Source organism: Ranitomeya variabilis, chromosome 5 (assembly GCF_051348905.1).
Source record: "Ranitomeya variabilis isolate aRanVar5 chromosome 5, aRanVar5.hap1, whole genome shotgun sequence".
NCBI lineage: Eukaryota > Metazoa > Chordata > Amphibia > Anura > Dendrobatidae > Ranitomeya > Ranitomeya variabilis.
Genome location: NC_135236.1, coordinates 244,518,488 through 244,543,125, shown reverse-complemented (window position 1 = coordinate 244,543,125; position 24,638 = coordinate 244,518,488). Strand labels below are relative to the sequence as shown.

Genomic DNA, 24,638 nt, shown 5'->3' with positions numbered 1-24,638 from the left:
TCTCGTGTGGATTTGAGCCCACTGTACTGCCGGGAGACAAGCAGAAAGGGACCCCAGCAGTGACATCACTCCTCTCAAGGTCATATGAGGGTCTGAGCGAGCTCCGGACACAATACTTAATATTTTTTGTTTCTTCTGGTCTGGAAGGCGACATTCCTGTAAAACCGAGTCCAGAGTTAGGCCCAGAAACTCTTGCACCATGGTCGGTTCCAGTTTTGACTTTTGGAGATTTAGGAGCCAACCTAATTCCATTAGAGTTTTTATTACTCTGCTGCATTGTTGATGGCAGTGTTGGGCTGAGTTGCTGACAATTAGGAAGTCGTCTAGATATGGTATTATAATAACGTCTTTTTCCCTTATGTAGGCCATCATTTCTGCTATCACCTTGGTAAAAACACGGGGCGCTACTGAAATGCAAATGGGAGGGCCTTGTACTGGTATTCTTTTACTACTCCCTCCATGACTACTGCTAGTCTGAGGTATTTCTGTGAGTTTTTGTGGATGGGGACGTGATAGTACGCGTCGCTGAGATCCAACACTACCATGAAACAATTTGGAAACAGGTTTTTTATTGTTGATTTTATCGATTCCATTTTGAAGGTTTGATTCTTTACATAACTGTTTAATTTCCGTAAATTTATTATTGTGCGGAAGGAACCGTCCGGCTTTGGAATCAGAAAAAGTGGGGAAAAGAATCCTTTCCCCCTTTCCATTAAGGGAACTTCTCGGATCACATCTTTGGCTATGAGTTTTGAGATCTCTAGTTCCAAGGCCTGTTGTTGCCGCCATGAGGGTTTCAATGGAGTGACCACATAGTGTTGGGGAGGAAGGGTGGTAAAGTTTATCTGAAGTCCCATCTTTATCAGGTTTAAAATCCAAGTACTGGAAGAGATTTTTTCCCAGGCCGGAAGGTATTGAGACAGTCTCTCTCCCACCCTGGGGGAGGTGTCACTTAGGGTTTTTTTTATTTCTTGGGGAATTGCCAAAGAGGAAGCCCCTATCCCTATTTCTCCCATCCTCCCACCTGTTCTGTTCTCTAGGGGGGCGTCTGCGGAAAAACTTCCTGTTCTGAAAGGGCCGCCTAACGTATGGCGTGGCCAGGTTAGGGAATCCCTTCTTTTTATCCCCTGCTTTTTGTAGAATGTCATCTAGGGTTTCTCCAAATAGAAATTTTCCCTCACATGGGATTGAACAGAGTTTTTGTTTTGTCTGTAGGTCGCCTGGCCAGTTTTTCAGCCATAGCGTTCTACAAGCTGCATTAGACAGGGCTGCCGATTTTGAAGTGAGTTTGATAGAATCCGCCGAAGAGTCGGCCAAGAAAGCTGCCGCCCCCCTAATCATGGGAATTGATTCCATTATTTTTTGTCTGGATACTCCATCTCTTAACTGTTTCTCTAAATTGTCTATCCAAATCATTAGAGATCTAGAAGTACAAGCGGCTGCTATTGTGGGCCTTAAACATCCCCCTGATGACTCCCAGGCCCCTTTTAGGAAGGTGTCGGCTCTTTTATCGAGGGGGTCTTTCAGTGTTCCCATGTCCTCAAAGGGCAGTGCAAACTTATTTGACGCTTTAGCTACTGCCACGTCAAGTTTAGGGGCTTTGTCCCATGCTGTAGAATCATCTTCCGCAAAAGGATATTTCCTTTTAAGAGAGGGTACAGATGAATTTTTTCTTTCTGGTTTCTCCCACTCCTTTTTAATTAAGGCCTGCACGTTTTCGTTAAGTGGAAAAACTCTACGTTTTTTCTGGCCCAGACCTCCAAACATAATATCCTGTACCGTTTTGTCAGGACGTGGGTCTAGGACACCCATTGTAGATCTTACGGTCTTTACAAGGGCATCTATTTCGTCTAAGGGGAAGCAGTGACGGCCTCCACTCTCAGAGTCTGAGGAGGAAGAGGAACCTTTCCTGTCTGATATATCCTCATCAGAACTAGAAGGATCGGAGTGAGAAAGGGGGACAGGTGTTCTCTCCTTAACCCCCTCCCCTTTAAGGGATTTGAACACTGTTTCTACCTCTGATGTTATTACTGAACGTAATTCAGAGGCAAAACTAGGGGTTTCTTCACAAAGGACTTGTCCTATACAGGAACCGCACAATTTCTTATCCCAGTTCTGTAACAGGGGTTCTCCACATAAGGGACAGTCTCTATGTTTAGTTTTCTCCATTTTTTTTCTTGCCTAAAAAATAAACGGAAAAGGGGACCCTAATTATTTGGTGAACTTTCACGAAGATCACTCACCCATCTTGCGCAACTACAGGTACCAGTTCTGGAGGAGGTACGGGATCTTGTATGAGACCCGAAGTAGAAGGTGTCGGCTGGCTGGACATATTGGAGGCTTTGCTCTGCGGCGTGGAATGGCTCCTGGAGCGGGTACTTCGGGTGCCTGCAGAGGTCCTTCTCTTTGTCTCGCCTGACTTGCGCTGGTGGTGTCGCTGCTGTTGCTGCGGCGATGGCTGTAAGGGCTGCGCCGGCTGGAGCTGCTGATCGCTGTCCGCCATATTGAGACTACATGCAGCAAAGGGCGCTCTCACAGCGGTCTTTTAAATAGTGCGCCGATCACCCCTCCTCCAGGGCTGCGTTGCAGGGAAGCGCTGGTCCTCAGTGCGCACGCGAGCTCCCCGGGACCCGGAAGTAGACAACGTCTATATCCGGTGCGGCGGCCATCTTGGTGCTCTCACACACCAAGCCGCCGCTCTGGACCAGGCCTCTGCTGCAAAGGCACGCCGGGTCCCTGAAGCCCCTACCCCAATCCGGGGAGGCAGCCGCGCTCCCCTCCGCACGCTCTGCAGCCCCATCGGACCCAGAAGCGGCGGCGTCGGACACCGTACCAGCGGTGACAGGGGCCTCCCCCCCGTCATACCCCCACTGGTCGGCTCCGGATCACAGGTACCGATCCTGAGGGTTCCCCTGTCAGGGACAGGAAACAAAACTGAGGCAGGAGAGAGGTACCGCCCTTTTTATCCTGTAGGTTTCCTGTCCCTGAAGGGCGGATTCCCTCTCTCTGGTAGTGCTGTCATGGGCGACTGAGAAAATGAACTTTTTTTAATTTACCAAATGTCTGCAATGAAACAAAGAGTGAAAAATTTAAAGGGGTCTGAATACTTTGCGTACCCACTGCACGTCTATAAGATTTCAGAAATCTCACACACACAGCTTGTTTTTTTCCTCATCAGTATTTTGGGCTTCGCGGTGTTTTTTGGACATAGAGCATGTCACTTCTTTCAGTGTTTTTCACCCATTGAATTGAAAAAATGCATGATAAAAAAAAAAAAAAAAATGCACCAAGACCGCACCAAAAGTGCTGCAAAAAAACTCAGCAAAACCTGCGTGATAGCAATACGAAAAGATAGGGATATCCAAAAAAAACGGCTGGATATCCCCATGTATGAGTAAACATGTAGGAAAAGCCCTCACATTTATTTTTTGTGTAGTACTGGGAATGTTCTGTCTTTATTCATCTCAATTATAAAAAGTTACCTTTTTTTTTTTTTTTTAATTAAAAAAGGCCAAACTAAACAGCAGGACCCATGTAAATGTAATGGAAAAGAAGTGTACAGAAAACTGATGGAGTAATGCAAAACGCGTAGTGTGTTGATGTTTTCATGGCACATGTTGAAGAGATCTGTAGATTTTAAATGGACATAATAAAGAAAAGTTTTATCATTGGATATCTGTTGCTAGATCTCTTTTTTGCACAAAAAAAGTTAGGACCATTCTCTGCATAGAGCAATTATTAGACAACTCTCTAAACAGTATAATATTTTTCCATTATAGTTTTATGTCACTATTGCAAAATGAATTGATACATGTATTTCATCTCAAATTGTGGATGTTTTTTAGTGAAAGCTGAGAGCTGCTATTCATATCCAGCACTCAATTACCTAATCAGAAGATAGGAACAAACACAGACCACGCCAGAGCCAAATGCACAGATGAGCTCTGAAAATGACCACACTATTTAGATATCCTTCATCAACAGCACAAGCTAAGCCCGAGCGACTGATGAATACATTTATGAACTGCTTCTCTACTTCCAAGATAAATAAGGATGCTTTTAAGCTCAAACAGAGCAAATAAAAAAGACAGAGAAATCAAGGAGAACCTGATAAAACAACGTGGGCACTCCTGAGTATATATTGACATGGTAATGTCCTTTACTTGTTTGTGCATCCAAAATAAATGTGAATCCAGAAAACCACGGGGTTTGCATGCAAATAACCAGGAGATTAAATAGATTAATCAACCACACTAAATACACAAGGAACACGGCTGCTTGACCTGTGCAACTAAAGGTACCGTCACATTAAGCGACGCTGCAGCGATAGCGACAACGATGCCGATCGCTGCAGCGTCGCTGTTTGATCGCTGGAGAGCTGTCATACAGACCGCTCTCCAGCGACCAACGATGCCGAGGTCCCCGGGTAACCAGGGTAAACATCGGGTTGCTAAGCGCAGGGCCGCGCTTAGTAACCCGATGTTTACCCTGGTTACCAGCGTAAAAGTAAAAAAAACAAACAGTACATACTCACCCAGCGTCCCCCAGCTTCTGCTTCCTGACACTGACTGAGCTCCGGTCCTAACAGCACAGCGGCTTTCACTTTCACTTTAGGGCCGGCGCTCAGTCAGTGTCAGGAAGCAGACGCTGGGGGAGGTATGACGCTGGGTGAGTATGTACTGTTTGTTTTTTTTACTTTTACGCTGGTAACCAGGGTAAACATCGGGTTACTAAGCGCGGCCCTGCGCTTGATAACCCGATGTTTACCCTGGTTACCAGTGTAAAACATCGCTGGTATCGTTGCTTTTGGTGTCAAACACAACGATACACGGCGATCGGACGACCAAATAAAGTTCTGGACTTTATTCAGCGACTAGCGACATCACAGCAGGATCCTGATCGCTGCTGCGTGTCAAACTAAACGATATCGCTAGCGAGGACGCTGCAACGTCACGGATCGCTAGCGATATCGTTTAGTGTGACGGTACCTTAATTCAGGCGATTTTAGGTTGTTCCTGAAGACATAAAGGTAGTCAACACTTTCAAGAGGTTTCCATCTCCACATTAATTAGAAAGCTTATTAGCACAAATCAGCAATGGCCAGGACACGCTGTAAAATACACTTGTCTGTAGGTACATATTAAATAAAGAGGTGACGAGTAGGTCTATTGGCAAAATGTACTTAGTTCGGTTTCTATTTGATATATCTATTAACTGTTCAACACACAGCGCAATAATGGGGCGCCTTGTAAAAATGTTATCAGAAAACTGTTGTAAAACTCTTTTTTGTTTGTGCAATAGGAAGTGGTGCACAAATGTTGCGACTTTGGCATTCTAGCGCCAGTTCAAGCAGATCTGCTACAATGGGTTGAGCAGGGGAAGGCCTGAAGCGGTACGGAGTGTGGCTATGTCAGCCTGTCAAATTCTACAAAAATGTTGGCGTCTCATTATCCAGAAAGGCTGCTCCAGTCCTTGACTGAACACAGTGTAAGGTCGGGGTCACACTTGCGAGTGTGATGAGAGTGGGAGATGTACATAATGGGAACAAATTTCTAACTTTTCAGGAGATCAGGACTAAGTTTGGCATTCCATCCTCTGAACTGATGTCTTTTTTCATGTTAAAAGAGAGCATTACCAAAATTATAAAAGGGAAGTTTCTAGATCTTGAAACTCTTTCTTCACTGCTGTGCAATCCTAAAAATAAAAATATCTGGAGCATGCGTCATTTGTGTGGGCTTGTGATCAGGGATCTTAACAATGTAAAAAACACCTATATGAGAAAATGGGAGTCAGATTTGGGGGTGACTATCCGGGTGGAACATTGGGACGATGCCATCAGAAGCACGTATAAATCTAACATATCAATGTCTCTTCACGAATGTTACTTCAAAGTTTTGTCGAGATGGTATTATACTCCGGTTCGACTGTCGCATATTAATTCGGAGCATTCTTCTTTGTGTTGGAGAGATTGTGGTCAACAGGGGAACCTTCTTCATTTGTTTTGGAGCTGCCCGAAAATTAAGAGACTATGGTCTCAGGTGTCGCAACATATTAATCATTTATCTAGTGATTTTCGGATCACTCCAGGGATAGCACTCTTATCACTGGACATGGAAACACTCGATAGTTCAGTTAGGTATGTCATTATACATGTCCTCCTGGTGGTTAAGGTGACTCTAGCTTATTGGTGGAAAAAAACTGATGTTCCCAAATTCTCGGATATCCTTGATAGGATAAGACAGCATAGTGACTTAGAGTGGAGATTCGCGGTGGCTAACAACAATATTCATAAATATACCAAAAAGTGGAAAATTTGGAATAATAAGTTTCACATTGAGTAGGTGTGTTGAGGTGCGTTGTGTTCGGTATCTCTCCATTGAGCTCCTTGCAATAGGTATGGCAAGTCTTTGCTGTGTACCTAAATTTTATGTTGAATTTTATTGTATTTTATTTATTTTTTTCCTCTTTATGTATTAAGTTTATTATCATTTTTCAGAAATTGTACAAGGGTTCTCTATTTTTACTGTTTCCCTTGTGTATCCCATACCTTCCCTTTCCTCCTTTCCTATGACCATTCCTATCCCTGTTTAAATGTAAAATTCAATAAAAACACTTAAAACACACTTGCGAGTGTGATGCGAGAAACTCGCACGAGTCTCTCCCATCAATACCGGCACTGCCGCTGGCACTCGGGACCGGAGTGTACGGCTGTATAGAAATACATGCAGCCGCACGCTCCGGTCACGAATGCCGGTGGCAGTGTCGGGGATTGATGCGAGAGACTCGTGCGAGTTTCTCATATCACACTGTCAAGCTTGACACCGGCCTAAGAGGAATAATACATTAAAATCCCCATTTCCACTAGTTCTCACAATGCCAATGAGGCAATGCAAGGACTTGTTTCCACCAGTTCTCAAAACTGAAGGTCCAATTTAATGGAGTTCTACTATCATATCTGACAGAGCCTCTTCTGCTGCACTTTCGTATGGTGGATTCTACCTTTGCCACACACCTCGCCCCAGCAGAAAGCATGGTGGAGGAGTTGGTTTTCTCCTGTCAGATAACTGCTCCTTCACCCTAATCCAATTACCACCCTCTATTACCCTCCCTTCCTTTGAGGTGCACTCTGTGCGCATCTACTCCCCCTCCAACTGGCTGTCATTTACCGCCCCCCAGGGCCAGCCACCACCTTCTTTGACCACCTCACAACCTGGCTACTTAATTTCCTCTCCGCTGACATCCCCACTATCATCATGGGTGACTTCAACGTCCCCATTGACACTTCCCTCTCAGCTGCCGCTAAGCTTCTATCGCTCACTTCCTCCTTCGGCCTCACTCGACGGTCTTCTACAGCCACTCACAAAGATGGCCACACACTGGATGTCATCTTCACCCGCCTCTGCTCCCTATCTAACCTAACTCACCTCTTCCTCTTTCTGACCACAACCTACTCACATGCTCTTCCCTCTCCACTCCTTGTCTACAATCCCCAACCCACAAACTTGCACACCCTCGCAGAAATCTTAAACACCTCAATCTACACTCATTCTCTGAATCCCTTCTCCCTCTTACAGAAATAAGTTCCCTTCACAGTGCGGATGATGCTCTATATAACACCACAATAGCTGTAGCTTTGGAATCTGTTGCCCCTCTCACACATACCAAAGCTCACAAAATCAACAGACAGCCCTGGCACACCAGCCTGACCAAAGAACTGAGGCTAGCCTCCAGGGCTGCTGGGCAGAGATGGAAAAGATTCCACTCCAACGAGCAATTCATCGCATTCAAACAGTCCCTCACTACTTTCAAGGCCACACTCGCCACAGCTAAACAAACCTACTTCTCATCTCTCATATCCTCCCTGTCTCACAACCCTAAACAGTTATTCAACACCTTCAATACTCTCCTCCGCCTCCCTGCACCTCCTCTCTCCCAACTCATCTCAGCTGAAGACTTACTGGGACCGGAGCGTCGCGAGGAGCGGGAAAGCTGCGCGGGACGCCGGAAGGTGAGAATATCAAGATTTTTTATTTTAATTCTTTTTTTTAACAATTGTATGGTACACAGGGCCTGGAGGAGAGTCTCCTCTCCTCCACCCTGGGTACCATCCGCACATGATCTGCCTACTTCCCGCATAGTGTGCACAGCCCCATGCGGGAAGTAAGCAGATCAATGCATTCCTATGTGTGCGGAATCCCCGCGATTCTGCACTTTAATGAACATGCTGCCTTTTTTTGGAATGCGATTCCGCCGCGGAAAAAACATGCAGCATGTGCACAAAAAATGCGGAATGCATTCTAAAAATAGGATGCTTAATGTATGCGTTTTTTTTCACAGTTTTATCGCATTTTTATAGTGAAAAAACGTGAAAATTCCTAAACGTGTGCACATAGCCTTAATCCGCAGCTTTTCCGTGCGGAATTTTCTGCACCATTAGCGCAGCAATTTTTTTTCCATTGATTTACAATGTACTGTAAATCACTTACGGATCTGCAGCGTTTCTGCACGGTACAAAACGCTGCGGATCCGCAGTAAATCCTCAACGTGTGCACATAGCCGAAGACCCACCAATTCCGACAAGCCTACAACCTGCAGTAACCAAAGATCAACCAAACCGCTGCACGACCAGCGCTGCCCTCACCTATTGTATCCTCACCCATCGCATGTAGATTGTGAGCCCTCGCGGGCAGGGTCCTCTCTCCTCCTGCACCAGTTGTGACTTGTATTGTCCAAGATTACTGTACTTGTTTTTATTATGTATACCCCTCCTCACATGTAAAGCGCCATGGAATAAATGGCGCTATAATAAATAATAATAATAATAATAATAATAAATCACTAGGAGAAATACAAAAACATAGTTTATCAGGCTCTTGTGCCTGTGTGAAAAAACCATAGTAGGAGACAAAAAAAACGCACAAAAACATTGGAGCTCCATTTGTGTCACCGCACTCAACGGCTCCGTCAGAGGTCTCATCTGAACCCCTGAAAACTGATGGCGGAGATGCAGATGTGCTACATAAACATGTGAACAGAGTCATCTGTAAATGAATTCGCCAGGAACCAATTACAATATGTTTTCCCAAGCTAAAAAAAATACAAAATAAAAATAGTGGGCTAGTAGGGAAAAGATGATAAATAAAAGAGGTGTTGCTTACTTGTCGAATCCCTGTGTCCTTGAAGCAGTACCCCTCATAAGTTGCCCACCAGTGTTTTCTTACTTGTTTCCTGTAGCAATGATGTGACCGCTGCAGCCAGTCTCTGTCCTTAGTGATATAAGGTACATGATTGTTGAGGTTGGATGCAGCGGTCACGGGTGGTATATGGCTCATTATCATTGCAGCCAACCACACAAAGACACACAGACACAGGAGGGGCAGTACTGAAAGGTCTGGGATTTAATAGGCAAGTAAAGCTTGCTTTTTACATAACATGGAAAATCCCAATTATCCCACATATAATCATGATGATCACGCTGCTATAGCAGTTCTTCATAACCAAGTCCATTCACAGAAAAAAAATACACCTGTACACCAGAAGAAAAAGGGGAAAATGTATCAATACTGAGGTTTTATATAACAGTTTAAAAAAATAGCACCAAATGGAAAACACTGGCCATAATCTATACATTCGAACGGTCCTGGTAAAGAAGAAGCTCATGGTAAAGTGCAGAATTCTATTTTCCTCATATTCAAGTTCTTTCCTACTTTAAGTCACATATTTAAATCAAAAGTTTGGCCATTAACACTTTAAATGAACATTACAACTCTGTTTGCACAGCATCATTACTCCAAACTAATAATTGATAAAGATCAACTTTTCTTCTTACCGATTCACTACGGAACACCCATGGAATCTCTCGAAAAACCGTGAAATGTATTCCAGCCTCTAAACAGCGCTGGGATAAAATGCGACCAATATTTTCACATGCCATGGCATCTTTTGTACTGTAAAGATGTTTCTTCACGGCCCATTCTCGGGTGGAGGCGGAGACTACGACATTGCCGCTACAATGTTCCACAGTTGCGGTCACGTGATGCGCAGTGCGTTCTAGACGTACCCTTGAAAAGAAAACGACTTGTGCTATTTAGATAGAACGTTATCTCTTGGAATAACTTTCTCATATCTCATAGTGGCCAAAATATGTTGGCTCAATTAACAAAATTTGTTTTAGCAAAAATATGGTTAACAAAACAGTTAAAGGGCCACTGTCACCCCCCCCCCCCAGCCGTTATAAACTAAAAGAGCCACCTTGTGCAGCAGTAATGCTGCAGTCTAACAAGGTGGCTCTTTTAGTTTTTGATTCATTTATTACCTCAATAAAGCGTTTTAAAAATTGGCCACAAATACCAGATATTGTATCTGGAGGCGGTCCGAATCGTCCTCTATCAATCTCCCAACTGCCGTCACTCTTCTCTTCAGGGGCGATGGTCGCCGCCCCCTGAGCGCTGTTGCTTCTTAAATCCGGCGCCTGCGCTGTGCGTGCCTGCCTGGGGCCCGCACTGTGTTATTCATTATGCACAGTGCGGGCCCCAGGCAGGCACGCACAGCGCAGGCGCCGGATTTAAGAAGCAACAGCGCTCAGGGGGCGGCGACCATCGCCCCTGAAGAGAAGAGTGACGGCAGTTGGGAGATTGATAGAGGACGATTCGGACCGCCTCCAGATACAATATCTGGTATTTGTGGCCAATTTTTAAAACGCTTTATTGAGGTAATAAATGAATCAAAAACTAAAAGAGCCACCTTGTTAGACTGCAGCATTACTGCTGCACAAGGTGGCTCTTTTAGTTTATAACGGCTGGGGGGGGGGGGGTGACAGTGGCCCTTTAAGGTCCTGTTGAAGACACTGTGGGATGTAGGTGCAACCAGAATATTAGGAAACTGTCAGCCAAAGCAACAGGCTCCAAACCATCTGATTGTCAGCAACAGTACATGGCGAAATGGTGGCAGTTTGTAGCCTTGTATGGCCGAAAAGCCGCCTTTCTATGCATCTGGAACATTAGTTGGAAATGAAACTTTGATGCTGCAATTAGAAGAGTGAAGTTCAGGGCCATGCCTTTTCTTTGACAATTGGTTCAAAAATAAAAGATATTGGGACTGATATGTAAAATGCTGACCAAATGTTGAATGCGTTGTTTATGTAAGTCTATGAGATCCTAGTTGTGAGTGTCATAGATTTCCATTGAGAAGTGAAATCCGTTCCGCCCAACACTGAAGCGATTAGAAGAAGGTCACAACTCCAGTCACGTGGTGTAGAAAACTGAAGCAGCGCTGGGGACAGCAGAAGACTGAGGCTACCAAGCACTTTACTACATAAAGGGAACATCAACATGCGATAGCGCTCTGATGGTGAAATAAAAAAATACCCTGAAGTGGTACTTGGCAAACATTTTGAGCCCGATTCATAATGTTCATTTCAATACATGGTGTGTATATAACCACATTCTCTCCTGCCATTTCTCACCTATGCCAATACTGCCGGGTTGGCCACACTGTGCCCCATCCTCGATCTTTAACAGCCAGTGCAAGTCGCTCCAGGTTTCGAGGATTCCTATTGGTGAAATCTGGGTTTACGATCTCATTCTCGTTGGTATCCACTTCACCCACCTCTGAGGTTTGGACTCTCGAAGATGTACTAGCTGGACGGATTGCTTATAAAAGGGAAGGAAATATATCAGTTAGGCATAAGACAATGACAAGAATATCATGATAAACTTACTAAAATGTGAAGAAGTAGCAAAAGATTTTACTAATCTATTCAAAGCTTAATTCTGTAAAGCGACATGAAAGTCAAAGGTATCCGAGTGGCCATCACTGTAGTCGGTGGATGACATGAAAAGGCTTTATAATTGCTTGCACCTAATGTAATTAATCTATTTCACACAGAAGTCAGACCTGGAAGTAGCTACAATGAATAAACTGTAGATTAACCTTTGGAGGGCATACATAACTCTTGGTTAAGTGTAAATGGTGACTTAAAACACCACTTCAGCAGTTTTCTTTTCTTCAGCGCTGGAGAGGCATTTTAAATGTAAGCCCCCTGCCCTGTTCTTATACTCATCTTCTGGCGGCTTCATCTTTTACCGACGCTGCTCCAGTCCTGTGGCACCATCTTGTGCCAGTAAGTTCTGACTGGCCTGAAATCATAAGTTATGTCACAAGAGCTCAATGCAAGTCTATGAGACGAGGACAAGGCACTCATAGACTTGTGTGGAAAAGTGACCTCTGGCACACTCCACAAAACACTGGAGACCAATGGAAGCAACCCTGGAAAAGTATGAAGGCAGCGGCAGGCGAGTATGAGACATGTGAATTACATGTAAAGCATCACGCCAGTGGTGCAATAAAAACAAAAAACACTGAAGTGGTGCTTTAACGTTGTGTATGAGAATCGTATACACAAAACAACTCCAATAGTCTCAACAGGCCTTACTACTATTACAAAATACCCAACCATGACTGGTGTCCCTCATTTACCCACTGATCTAAGAAAAGGGCATCATGTAGTGATTGTGGACATCGGCGGCCACGAGTGAGTTCATACAGTACATAGAAGAGAAGTAAGGACAGCCTGAAGCAAACACCTCCCTCTCTTGGGCAGTACAGTATTTGCATGAAATGGTCCATGTGCATATTTCAGAATCCGCAACATAGTACAGCAAAGTATATGTGGATAATGTGATACAAAGCCCAATTACATCATGGCAGGAGAAAAAAATGCATTGATGCTCTGGGATTATAACACTCTGGGAAGTGACGGGCTGGAGTAGAGTCCTAAATCAATTAGATACATGTATAAAGAGTCCCCATACGATTGCAAAAAGGGGCTAGGTTTTAGATTGCACCCATGCAATCCACAACATTCCTCACCTATCCACTGGTCATGTGATACATGTCCAATCTCTTGGGGTTCCACTGCTAAGACCCTCTTCAATTCCAAGAACTGGGGTCCTGTGAAGCCCATGTGAATGTAGTAGAACAGTGTCCATGTGTGAACTCATCTCCATTCACTGTTTATGGGAATGGTGGAACTCTACAGGTTCATTCACATGGGGGTACGGGAGCCCTGTTCTTGTGATCAGTGGAAGTAGTAGTCATATCCCCAAAAGATCATACATTATCCTGTGGATAGGAAATAAATGTTGCTTGTGAGATAACCCCTTTATATATCAGGTCACATTTTACAGCCCTTTATCACAGAAAAAAATTCCAAGTTCTGTCAATCTTTCCTCCCCTTCTTTCACGAGCCAAAAGTTTTCTATTTTTCTATCAATATAACTAAGACATTTTGTTTTCCTGCAGGAAGAGCTGTAATGTGGAATGTCACCATTCATTTCACCATATAATGTACTGAAGTATTGGAAAATAATTCAAAGTGGGACGAAATGGTGGAGAAAAAAAAAAAAACAATACAAAACACAATTCAGCTATTATCTTTTCATGTTCTGTTTTTACTGTGTTCAATGTGCAGTAAAAATTATCTGACAATAGTATTCTCCGGGTCAGTGGGTTTATGGCAATACCAAACTTAGAATATATTTTTATATTTCAGTGATTAAAAAAAATATGAACTTAGCAGAAAAAAAAATGGTTTGTGTCACCATTTTCTCAGATCTGAAACTTATTTATTTTTCTGTTGATAAAGATATATACGGACTTGTTTTCTTGCACACCAAGATGTAGTTTTCACAGATACCATTTTGGGGTACATACGGTGCTTTTTTTAATTTCATTATTTTGATAGAATTTGCAACTAAAACAGCAACTCGGGGTTTCAAGCTTTTTTTTTTCTTTTCTTTTCAGTGTTTACCATACTGATTAAATAATTTTTGTTTTTTGTAGATCAAACTTTCAAAGAGGGAAAAGGTGGGTGTTTTAAATATATTATCGTTACAGTTTTTTTATTTAATGTGACCCTGTAGTTGTTTGACTGCTCAAAACATATTCTCCCGTACCACAATATAATAGCCCAACGACTTCCCATGGTTGCATCACAAGGGGACAGATGGGAGCTGGTGCACTTACACCTGCTAATAGGCCATGTAAATGGTTCCGGCAGTGATTATCAGTTGCATTAAAATAGTTAAATGCAGTAACAGAAGGAAGCTTTGGTTGCTGCAGTTACGGTGAGTAGTGCCGCGGTAGCACACTTAGGGTATGTGTCCACGTTCAGGAAACGCTGCGTTTGACGCAGCGCTGAGCCGCAGCATCAAAAACGCAACGTCCAGATGTTACAGCATAGTGGAGGGGATTTAATGAAATCCCGTCTCCACTGTGCATTAAAAAACGCATGCGTTTTTCCTGCAAAAACGCACATGCGTTGCGTTTTTTCAGAACGCAGCATGTTGCTACAATGAGCAAAACACGCAGGTACACCGCAGGTGACCTGCCAGTGACCTCAGGTGCATTTTTGGTCAGGATTTTACCTACATAAAATCCTGACCAAAGCCTGAAGCAAACCTGAACGTGGACACATACCCTTAGGCAGTGAGGAAGCTGTGAACCAGTAAAGTTCCAACACAAAGTCTCTTTAATGAATTACTTCACAGCATTAATATCCAATTCACAGCACTATATAGTACCCGGTATCGTCCTGATCACTGCTGGGAACCATATCCTCTGGATTACAGTCACTAAACATGCCAGTCCTCCTTCGGGCACAGGACAGTCCACCTCCGAGACCGGTTGCCGTGGGCGACTGCACCACCGAGTTAATGTGTCTTTACCTACAGCTCTCCACACTACACGATATCCTTCAGTTTACAATCACTAAACACGCCAGTCCTCCTCTGACCAGTTACGTGGGTGACTGCACCGCTGTGTACGTTGTGGGTGCCAGGCGTCTCAGGTCCCCTGGCTATTTGGTTCCACTTGCCTGTGTTGCCTCAAACAGGAGCTCTGCTGAGCCCATTGCTCTGACCTCTAGCATACACCAGACTGATACTGACTCTTTCCCTGACACACATAACCCTTTACTGCAGAGCTTTTTACAACAATGAAATGGACTGCATGACTACCATCCTGCAGTCTGTTTCAAAATACAAAAAACCTAGAGCAGGTTTTCCCAACTCTGTCTTAGACACTAACATGCCCAAGACTAACACGTATTTTAGTCTGCATTGCAATCACAGCTATGCCTGTGACTGCAATGCACTCTCATGGCCTCCATACGCCTCCGTGCACATCCTGGGGAGAACAAACAGTAACCCCTACCTGTGACAACGGTTACTGCCTCACAATTGCAATCACAGCTAAGCCTGTGACTGCAATGCACCCACATGGCCTCAACACGCCTCCGTGCACATCCTGGGGAGGACATACAGCGACCCCTACGTGTGACACCGTTCTCTGCCTCACAGGTGCTTTCAAACTGCGTTCTGGCACCCATTCAGTGGCACCGTCTGGGCTTATGTCCGAATCCCACCCCCGTAAAACAAGATTCGTATGTATGCGCCAAGAGAGCCATAGTCTATAATGGTACCAAAAGAGTAAATGTGCGCTCTGACATGCGCCAGTTTTGGGTGTATACGAGAGTCTGCCTCCAATAGGTATACATGGCTGAAAATAATGAAGAACTGAGCACACAGTCACTCTGTCGGCACCATTATAGTATATGGCCTCGTTGGCGCATATGTCCGTATCCCATTTTTTCGGGTGGTTCGGACGTAAGCCCTGACGGGGCCACTGAACGAGTGCAAAGTGCAATGTGAAAGCACCTTAAAAGGCTGATGCTGGCTGTGTAACACAGCCGACATTTGCCAAGACCAGAGCAGGCTGAAATCCTCAACCCACTTCATAAATCCTGCACACGACCTATGATGAAAATATATGTCATAGATCATTAAGAGGTTAAAGGTAACGGGTCAGCTGGTTTATGCTGCCTGAACCACATTCAGCATGAATTAGGCACTGGCTATATTATTGCAGTATCCATTTATGTTTCAGGGTATGTGAAAAACACTTCAATACATGTCAGAAGTCTTATCCTGTAGTGTCTTTTTTACATCCTTTTTTTAATCATTTTTTGAGCACTTGGATCTTCATTTTTTATTGCCAAGCATTTTTCGTTCGTCTTTTCCACTGGAAATTTCCGATGCTTCTTTTCCCATTCAACAATGAAGAAATAGTGGTTTCTGAGGTGAAAACACTCAAAAAGATGATGTAGAGTACAGAGCGTCTTCCCTGTGGAAAATACTTAGAAGTAGAGTCACTTCTTAGCCACTTGGCGTCATTTGAAACATAACATAGCTAAAAAATGTTCAAAAGCCTGAACATGTGAACAGCAAATTTTTTTTTTTATTTTTTACATAAAATATACAGATGTTCATTATTTTTAACATTTTCTATGCACTTTTTCAGATGGGTGTCAGGATGAACCCTGAAACAGAGGTGCACATACCCCTTCTGTGAAACCCCGCAGTGTTTCAGAGAAAAAAATAGCTTTTAAAAAAACTGACCAGGCACTAGGCGTCCTAAATGACTGGGGCTACCCCAATCTCTACGACTGACCTATCTATCCTTGAGTGTGTATAGGAAAAAACAAAAAACCTCAGCCTGGTCTGCATGGCCTCCACATCCCCAGCCTGGTCTGCATGGCCTCCACATCCCCAGCCTGGTCTGCATGGCCTCCACATCCCCAGCCTGGTCTGCATGGCCTCCACATCCCCAGCCTGGTCTGCATGGCCTCCACATCCCCAGCCTGGTCTGCATGGCCTCCACATCAGGGCTGTGGAGTCGGTAAGCCAAACCTCGATCTCCTCAATTTCCAAGACACCGACTCCAAATCCACAGCCCTGCTCCACAGCCCTAACCTGGCATGCACGGCTTCTCATCCCCACCATGGTCTGCGTGACTCCTTATCGCTATACTGGTCTGCATGGCTCCCTCATCAGTACCTGGTCTGCATGGCTCCCTGATCACTATCCTTGTATGCATAGCTCCTCATCCTCATCGAGGTCTGCATGGCTCCTCATTCCCATCCTGGTCTGCATGGCCCCCTCATCTCCATCCTGGTCTGCATGGCCCCCTCATCTCCATCCTGGTCTGCATGGCCCCCTCATTCCCATCCTGGTCTGCATGCCCCCCCCCCCATCCTGGTATGCATGGCCCCTTTATCCCTATCCTGGTATACATGGCCCCCTCATCTCTATCCTGGTCTGCCTGGCCCCCTCATCCCTATCCTGGTATGCATGGCCCCCTCATCCCTATCCTGGTATGCATGGCCCCCTCATCCCTATCCTGGTATGCATGGCCCCCCATCCCTATCCTGGTATGCATGGCCCCCTCATCCCTATCCTGGTATGCATGGCCCCCTCATCCCTATCCTGGTCTGCATGGCCCCCTCATCCCTATCCTGGTCTGCATGGCCCCCTCATCCCTATCCTGGTCTGCATGGCCCCCTCATCCCTATCCTGGTCTGCATGGCCCCCTCATCCCTATCCTGGTCTGCATGGCCCCCTCATCCCTATCCTGGTATGCATGGCCCCCTCATCCCTATCCTGGTCTGCATGGCCCCTCATCCCTATCCTTGTCTGAATGGCTCTTCAGGCCCATCCTGGTGGTTTGCATGGCTCCTTATCCCTAGCCTTGTTTACATGGCCCCCATCAAAAAACATAAAAAAATATATATTAACCATTATACTTACGTTCCTGCGCTCCCTCGCAATGTCCTGTTCCGATGAAAACAGCTGATTTATGCTTGTAAGCAGTGCACAGCTGCCGTAATACTCACTGCTCTGCACTCCGGGACTGTGTGTGTGGAGGGCAGTGAGTATTCATTGCTATTAAAGCACGCACAGTGTCAGCTGCAGCCGCCGTGCGGTCATTTGTGCCCGCTTATTAAGAGAAATAACTATTCACTTCTCTTAAGTAGCAGGCACAGGTGACTGACCAGCTGCTGCAGGAAGTGGCTGCGACTACTGTACTCACTATTACAGAGAAATGAATATTCATTGCCAGCGCAGTGAATATTCATTTCTGTTTAGCAGCGGGCACAGGCTTTAGCCGCAGCAGCCGGCTCCTGCCTCCTGCAACCCGCTGCTCCCCCTCCATCTACTGGACCCTCACTCGAGTACAAGATGAGAGGGGCGTTTTCAGCAAGAAAAAAAATGTGCTGAAAAAAATCGGCTTATACTCGACTATATTTGGTATATTTGGTGTTTCTCAGAAACACTGCAGCAATACAAGGCTGCAATAAGACAGTGAGTATCTGATTCATGCAGTCCGTGGTTCAGGCAGCCTGAATCAGCCGACAGGCTCCCTTTAAGACACTAGTATGGTAGCAGTGGTGAAAAGAAACCCATGCAGATTTCAGGGCAAGTTACTGCCGGCATGACTACCGTACATGTGGAAAGTTTGCTCAAAATGTTTACATTGATTTCAGTATTCAGAGAGCAGAAATGTGGAAAGTCTATGTAGCTGTGCGCGCCACTGAAGGAGTTGTCCACCTCTGAGGACAGGTTGGTTGGTTTGTTCTTTTTTACTTGAAGCACCACTCCAGTGTTTTTTTATATTATTTCAGCACTGTAGCAGTACCAGTAATGTAAGTTCCCTGACCCTAGAATTATACTAGTAACATAGTTATTAAGGTTGAAGGAAGACTAAGTCCATCTTGTTCAACCCATAGCCTAACCTAACATGCCCTAACATGTTGATCCAGAGGAAGGCAAAAAAACCTGTGTGGCAAAGAGTAACTCCACCATGGGGAAAAAAATTCCTTCCCGACTCCACATACGGCAGTCAGACTAGTTCCCTGGATCAACGCCCTATCCAGGAATCTAATATATATACTTTTCAAGAAAGGCATCCAGTCCCCTCTTAAATTTAAGTAGGGAATCACTCATTACAACATCATACGGCAGAGAGTTCCATAGTCTCACTGCTCTTACAGTAAAGAATCCGCGTCTGTTATTATGCTTAAACCTTCTTTTCTCCAGACGTAGAGGATGCCCCCTTGTCCCTGTCTCAGGTCTATGATTAAAAAGATCATCAGAAAGGTCTTTGTACTGTACCCTCATATATTTATACATTAACATAAGATCACCCCTTAGTCTTCGTTTTTCCAAACTAAATAGCCCCAAGTGTAATAACCTATCTTGGTATTGCTGACCCCCCAGTCCTCTAATAACCTTGGTCGCTCTTCTCTGCACCCGCTCTAGTTCAGCTATGTCTTTCTTATACACCGGAGACCAGAACTGTGCACAGTATTCTAAGTGTGGTCGCACTAGTGACTAGTATAGAGGTAAAATTATGTTCTCCTCATGAGCATCTATGCCTCTTTTAATACATCCCATTATTTTATTTGCCTTTGTAGCAGCTGCCTGACACTGGCCACTGAATACGAGTTTGTCATCCGCCCATACACCCAGGTCATTTTCATTGACAGTTTTGCCCAGAGTTTTAGAATTAAGCACATAGTTATACATCTTATTACTTCTACCCAAGTGCATGACCTTACATTTATCCCCATTAAAGCTCATTTGCCATTTATCAGCCCAAGCTTCTAGTTTACATAAATCCTCCTGTAATATAAAATTGTCCTCCTCTGTATTGATTACCCTGCAGAGTTTAGTGTCATCTGCAAATATTGAAATTCTAATCTGAATGCCCCCTACAAGGTCATTAATATGTTAAAAAGAAGAGGGCCCAATACTGACCCCTGTGGTACCCCACTGCTAACCGCGACCCAGTCTGAGTGTGCTCCATTAATAACCACCCTTTGTTTCCTATCCCTGAGCCAACTCTCAACCCACTTACACATATTTTCCCCTATCCCCAATATTCTCATTTTATGTATCAACCTTTTGTGTGGCACCGTATCAAAAGTTTTGAAAAGTCCATATACAGTACGTCTACTGGGTTCCCTTGGTCCAGTCCGGAACTTACCTCTTCATAGAAGCTGATCAAATTAGTCTGACATGATCGGTCCCTAGTAAACCCGTGCTGATACTGGGTCATGAGGTTATTCCTCTTCAGATACTCCAGCATAGCATCCCTTAGAATGCCCTCCAGGATTTTACCCACAGTAGAGGTTAAGCTTTCTGGCCTATAATTACCGAGTTCAGTTTTTGTCCCCTTTTTGAATATTGGCACCACATTTGCTACACGCCAGTCCTGTGGTACAGACCCTGTTCTTATGGAGTCTTTAAAGATTAAAAATAATGGTCTATCAATGACTGTACTTAATTCCTGCAGTACTCGGGGGTGTATCCCATCCGGGCCCGGAGATTTGTCAATTTTAGTGATTTTTAGACGCCGCCGTACTTCCTGCTGGGTTAAGCATGGGACACTTAATGGGGAATTTTTGTTATCACTGATCATATTGTCTGCCATGGGATTTTTCTTGTGTAAATACTGATGAAAAAAAGTCATTTAGCAGATTGGCTTTTTCCTCATCCACCATTTCACCCAGACTATTTTCAAGTCGCCATCTTCAGCTCATCCTGGCACCGCTCTCGTCCCGTGCTGCCTCCTTCTAACTGACTGGAAGTCTGTGGTAATGGTCACAAGGTCTCGATGCAAGTCTATGAGAGCCTGGAGCAATCCGGCAAGTCACAACCTGCAGAAAATGACCAGAGCGGTGGCGAGAATAGAAGATGACGGCTGGTGAGTATAAGACTTGGGGCAGGAAAAATAGGTAGCTGCACCACTCCAGCGCTGAACTAAAAAACAGTAAAACACGGAGTGGTGTTTTAATCCATTACCGACATATGACATACTGGTACGTCATATGCCGGCTCCCTGACTTTTTTTGGACGCAGGCTCACACACTGAGCCTGCATCTTTCCCGGGCTCATGACGCTGTTGGCTGATTTAATCAACCATCATGTGCCTCTCTGACAGCAACATTTAACAAGAGCACTCAGGGAGGCGCGTTATTCCACCCTTCCATTGGTGTGCCCGTGACGTATTCACAGGGTGCCGATGGTTGTCACGACTGACAAAAGTCTACTGAAGATCCCCGTGCCTGTCATTACGATCCTTTTATGTATCAGACTATCGCAGCTTCAAGTCTCCTAAGGCTGCTTTCACACTAGTGTCGGTACGGGGCCGTCACGCTGCGTCGGGCCGACGTACCGACGCACACTGTAAAAAAAATGCCCGACGTGGGCAGCGGAAGCAGTCTTACGATGCTTCCGCTGCCCCATTGCAAGGTCCGGGGAGGAGGGGGCGGAGTTTCGGCCGCGCATGCGCGGTCGGAAATGGCGGACACGACGTGCAAAAAATGTTAAATGTAACTTTTTTGTGCCGACGGTCCGCCATAACACGACGGTTGCGACGTGTGGCAATGCGTCGCTAATAAAAGTCTATGGAGAAAAAACGCATCCTGCGGGCAACTTTGCAGGATGCGTTTTTTCTCCACAACGACGTATAGCGACGTACAGTGCCCGACGCTAGTGTGAAAGTAGCCTAAGGGAACTATAAAATACAGTAAGAAATAAAAATAGTTCAAATCACCCCCCTAAAACAATTTGAAAAAACTAAAAAAAAAATTTAAAAAAAAAAAAAAAGCACATATTTGGTATTGCTGCATTCGTAATATCAAAATATAAAATAAATTAATGCGATCGGTAAACGGCATAACAAGAAAAATAAATTGAAAAGTAAGTGATATTTTTGGGGCCGAAGCAACATTGCAATAAAAGTGGTCAAAACAACATAACATGGTATCGGTAAAACCATCAGCCCTCACACAGCCCCATATCACAAAAAATGAGAACGCTATGGGCCTCAGAAGATGACTGGTGACACAAGAAAAGTTTTTATTAAATTATTTTTTCATCACCACTCGTACTGACCTAGAGAATGATATTGCCCGGTCAGTGTTACAGTAAAGTGAACATGGTAGATAAAAAACCTAAAAAACTATTGTCGCGTTGCACTTTCTTTGGCAATTTCAACGCACTGGGAATTTAGTTCCCACTTTTCAGTGCATCGGATCATAAAATCAATAAAGTTATTGAAAAGTACAACTGATCCCGCAAAAAAACAAGCCCTTATATTCACAGAAATATGTTAAAAAAAAAGCCTTATGGCTCTTGGAAGAACGGAAGGGAGAAAAAAAACAAAAAGGAAATAACGGAAATGGCCATGGCGTGAAGAGGTAAGAGGTACCAGCCATGTCCCTCAACATTAACCTGTAGAGAGTTAATCGGAGGGTAATGCTGTCCAGGCGTGGGACTGAATGTGCAGCTGGCGGGAGGAAATGAACGTTCTTCCTCCCTCTCAGACACAGAGGTGATGCCGCGATGCCGGGAGCGCTCCAGGCTGGCTGGGATTCCTTGCTTTGTGTCGATGCGCTGCACAGCCAGCCGTCAGAGTGCTGGTGTGAGACTGTAGGCGCTCTGTGGTCAGAAATCCCATGTGAGGAGCGAAGGGAAGAGCCACGGTGCACCATCACAATGAGCTCGCCGGTCAACCCTCAGTTACCTCATTCTGCAGCCACCAATGCACAGTGCAATACAAAGGAGATTTAAGTCCAAAAAATATATATATATATATATATATATATATATATATATATATATATATATATATATATATATATATATATATATATATATATATATATATATTGCAAAAATGGCTTATCCAAAAAAATTATATTCAAGATAAGAAAAAAAAAAAAAAACTGTCATGAAAACTGATGATGCTGAAGTTAGTTTCTTATTCATCCAGTTTCTCATTTGGTAAATTTCTATTTTTATTTGTTTTTGTTTTTTTAAATGTTTAATGACAAAAATAAAACATTCCATTGTACTTTGCTTTGTTTTTTTTCTGTTGCGAAACCTGTAAAAAAAACCTGAAAAATAGAAATCGGTGACTTAGTAACCAACTTCAGCATTGTTGAAAGCTGGACAACCCCTGTAAGCCCCACACAGTCTATCTGCCACGATCGTATCTGTGAGAAATGGGGGCATGAGCCCGGTTTGTAGGTAGGCGGGCACCAGAACACTGCCATGAATACAGACCTATAGTATACACAGATCACAGCTGTACAGGGCAGGCGCAGGCAGTAAGAGCAGGCGCAGGCAGTAAGAGCAGGCGCAGGCAGTAAGAGCAGGCGCAGCCTCACCTTGCAGGAGACCTCTGCTCCCCCTGAGCACGGACATGGCGGCAGGAAGCTCAGGGTGACATGTGCGGTGCGGGCGCTGGATGCCAATAGTGTAGGTTCCAGGTCACAGGGACAGGGAAGAAGGTGCCAGATACTAGTGGCCTGAAGGGCCTTTAATGACGTCACGAGAAGGAGGAGCCAGGCTCTGTGACTGGAGGAAGAGTATAAGCAGAAAGTAGAGACAGGCTGACTCCTGCACGTGACTGATCACATGGCCGTGACATCATTAAAGGTCCTGAAGCCACCCACCAAGTGTCTGTCCAGTGTACATGCGTATAATAGGACGAGCTGCAGCGCTGTATCATGGCTTCTACCTACGCTGCAGTGTAAGAGCTGAGAATGGGAGAGTCTAGCTGCTGCAGAACCTCTTTCTGAAGAGGAAGTGAGACATCACTGATAATATCAATGAGTGATATGTGGGGTGTGAAGTAGCTTAGTCCAGGTTATAAGGTCTCTACTAGGGATGAGCGAACCCGAACTAGAACGTTGGAGGTTCGTACCGAACTTCTAGTGTCCGAACCCAACCAGAGCGCGGACTAGTTACTGTAGGTCTGGTTTTCTGTTCGGGTTTGTCATCCTATTAACATACCTCCCAACTTTAGGGGAAGGGAAAGAGGGACAAAGTCAGCGGCGCGCGTAGCGCGCCGCGGCAAATTTTAGGCCACACCCATTTCACAACTAGCCACGCCCCAACCACACCCATTTAGCACTTCTGATCACAATGTTTCGTTAACAATAATTATGAACAAAAAAATATGGCCACACACGACGCTCCATACTGTACAATGCAGCACAGCCCCATAGAATATAATGCAGCACAGCCCCATAGAATATAATGCCGCACAGCCCCATAGAATATAATGCAGCACAGCCCCATAGAATATAATGCAGCACAGGCCCATAGAATGGAATGCAGCACAGCCCCATAGAATATAATGCAGTACAGCCCCATAGAATATAATGCAGCACAGCCCCATAGAAAATCTCGCAGTACGGATGCCATACGGATTACATACGGAGGATGCCATGCGCAAAATACGCTGACACACCCTGACTACGGATCAATATTTTGGGGACATTTCTCCGTATTACGCCCGTAGTACGGCCGTATAATACGTGGCGTATTGTCTTACGCCGAGTGTGACGCCGGCCTTAGGCTGGTATAATTATTATAGGGGCCAAGTCCCTTTTGTATATATATGCAGCACTCATGTTACTTCGACAGCGCTGCAGCCAATCAGCGACTCATGCCGTCAACTCTGGGTGAGAAACTGAGTTAAGTGATTGGCTGCAGACAATAACAGACACTAGGAGCAGCGGCGGCAACTCAGAGGTGGACCTGGGGAGAGGGAGTAAGGCTACGTTCACATTTGCGGTGTGCGCCGCAGCGTCGCCGCCGCAACGCACAGCGCAAATGTGAACACATGCACAACGCTGCTTTTTGCGCCGCATGCGTCCTTTTTTCCATTGATTTTGGACGCAGCAAAAATGCAACTTGCTGCGTCCTCTGCGCCCCGACGCGGGC

At 44.9% G+C, this 24,638-nt stretch overlaps 1 protein-coding gene across 1 annotated transcript in view; it reads right to left on the bottom strand.

The window, feature by feature from the left end:
* Nucleotides 1–23,241, bottom strand: part of MRPL18 (mitochondrial ribosomal protein L18) — a 28,021-nt gene extending 4,780 nt beyond the window's left edge. The window contains exons 1-3 of the mRNA XM_077263953.1: nt 23,075–23,241; nt 11,465–11,651; nt 9,830–10,061 (exon numbers count right to left, since the gene is read on the bottom strand). Of these exons, the coding sequence (XP_077120068.1) occupies nt 9,830–10,061; nt 11,465–11,651; nt 23,075–23,111 (456 nt within the window). The 5' untranslated portion in view covers nt 23,112–23,241. The remainder of the gene's footprint in view (nt 1–9,829; nt 10,062–11,464; nt 11,652–23,074) is intronic.
* Nucleotides 23,242–24,638: the final 1,397 nt, after the last annotated feature.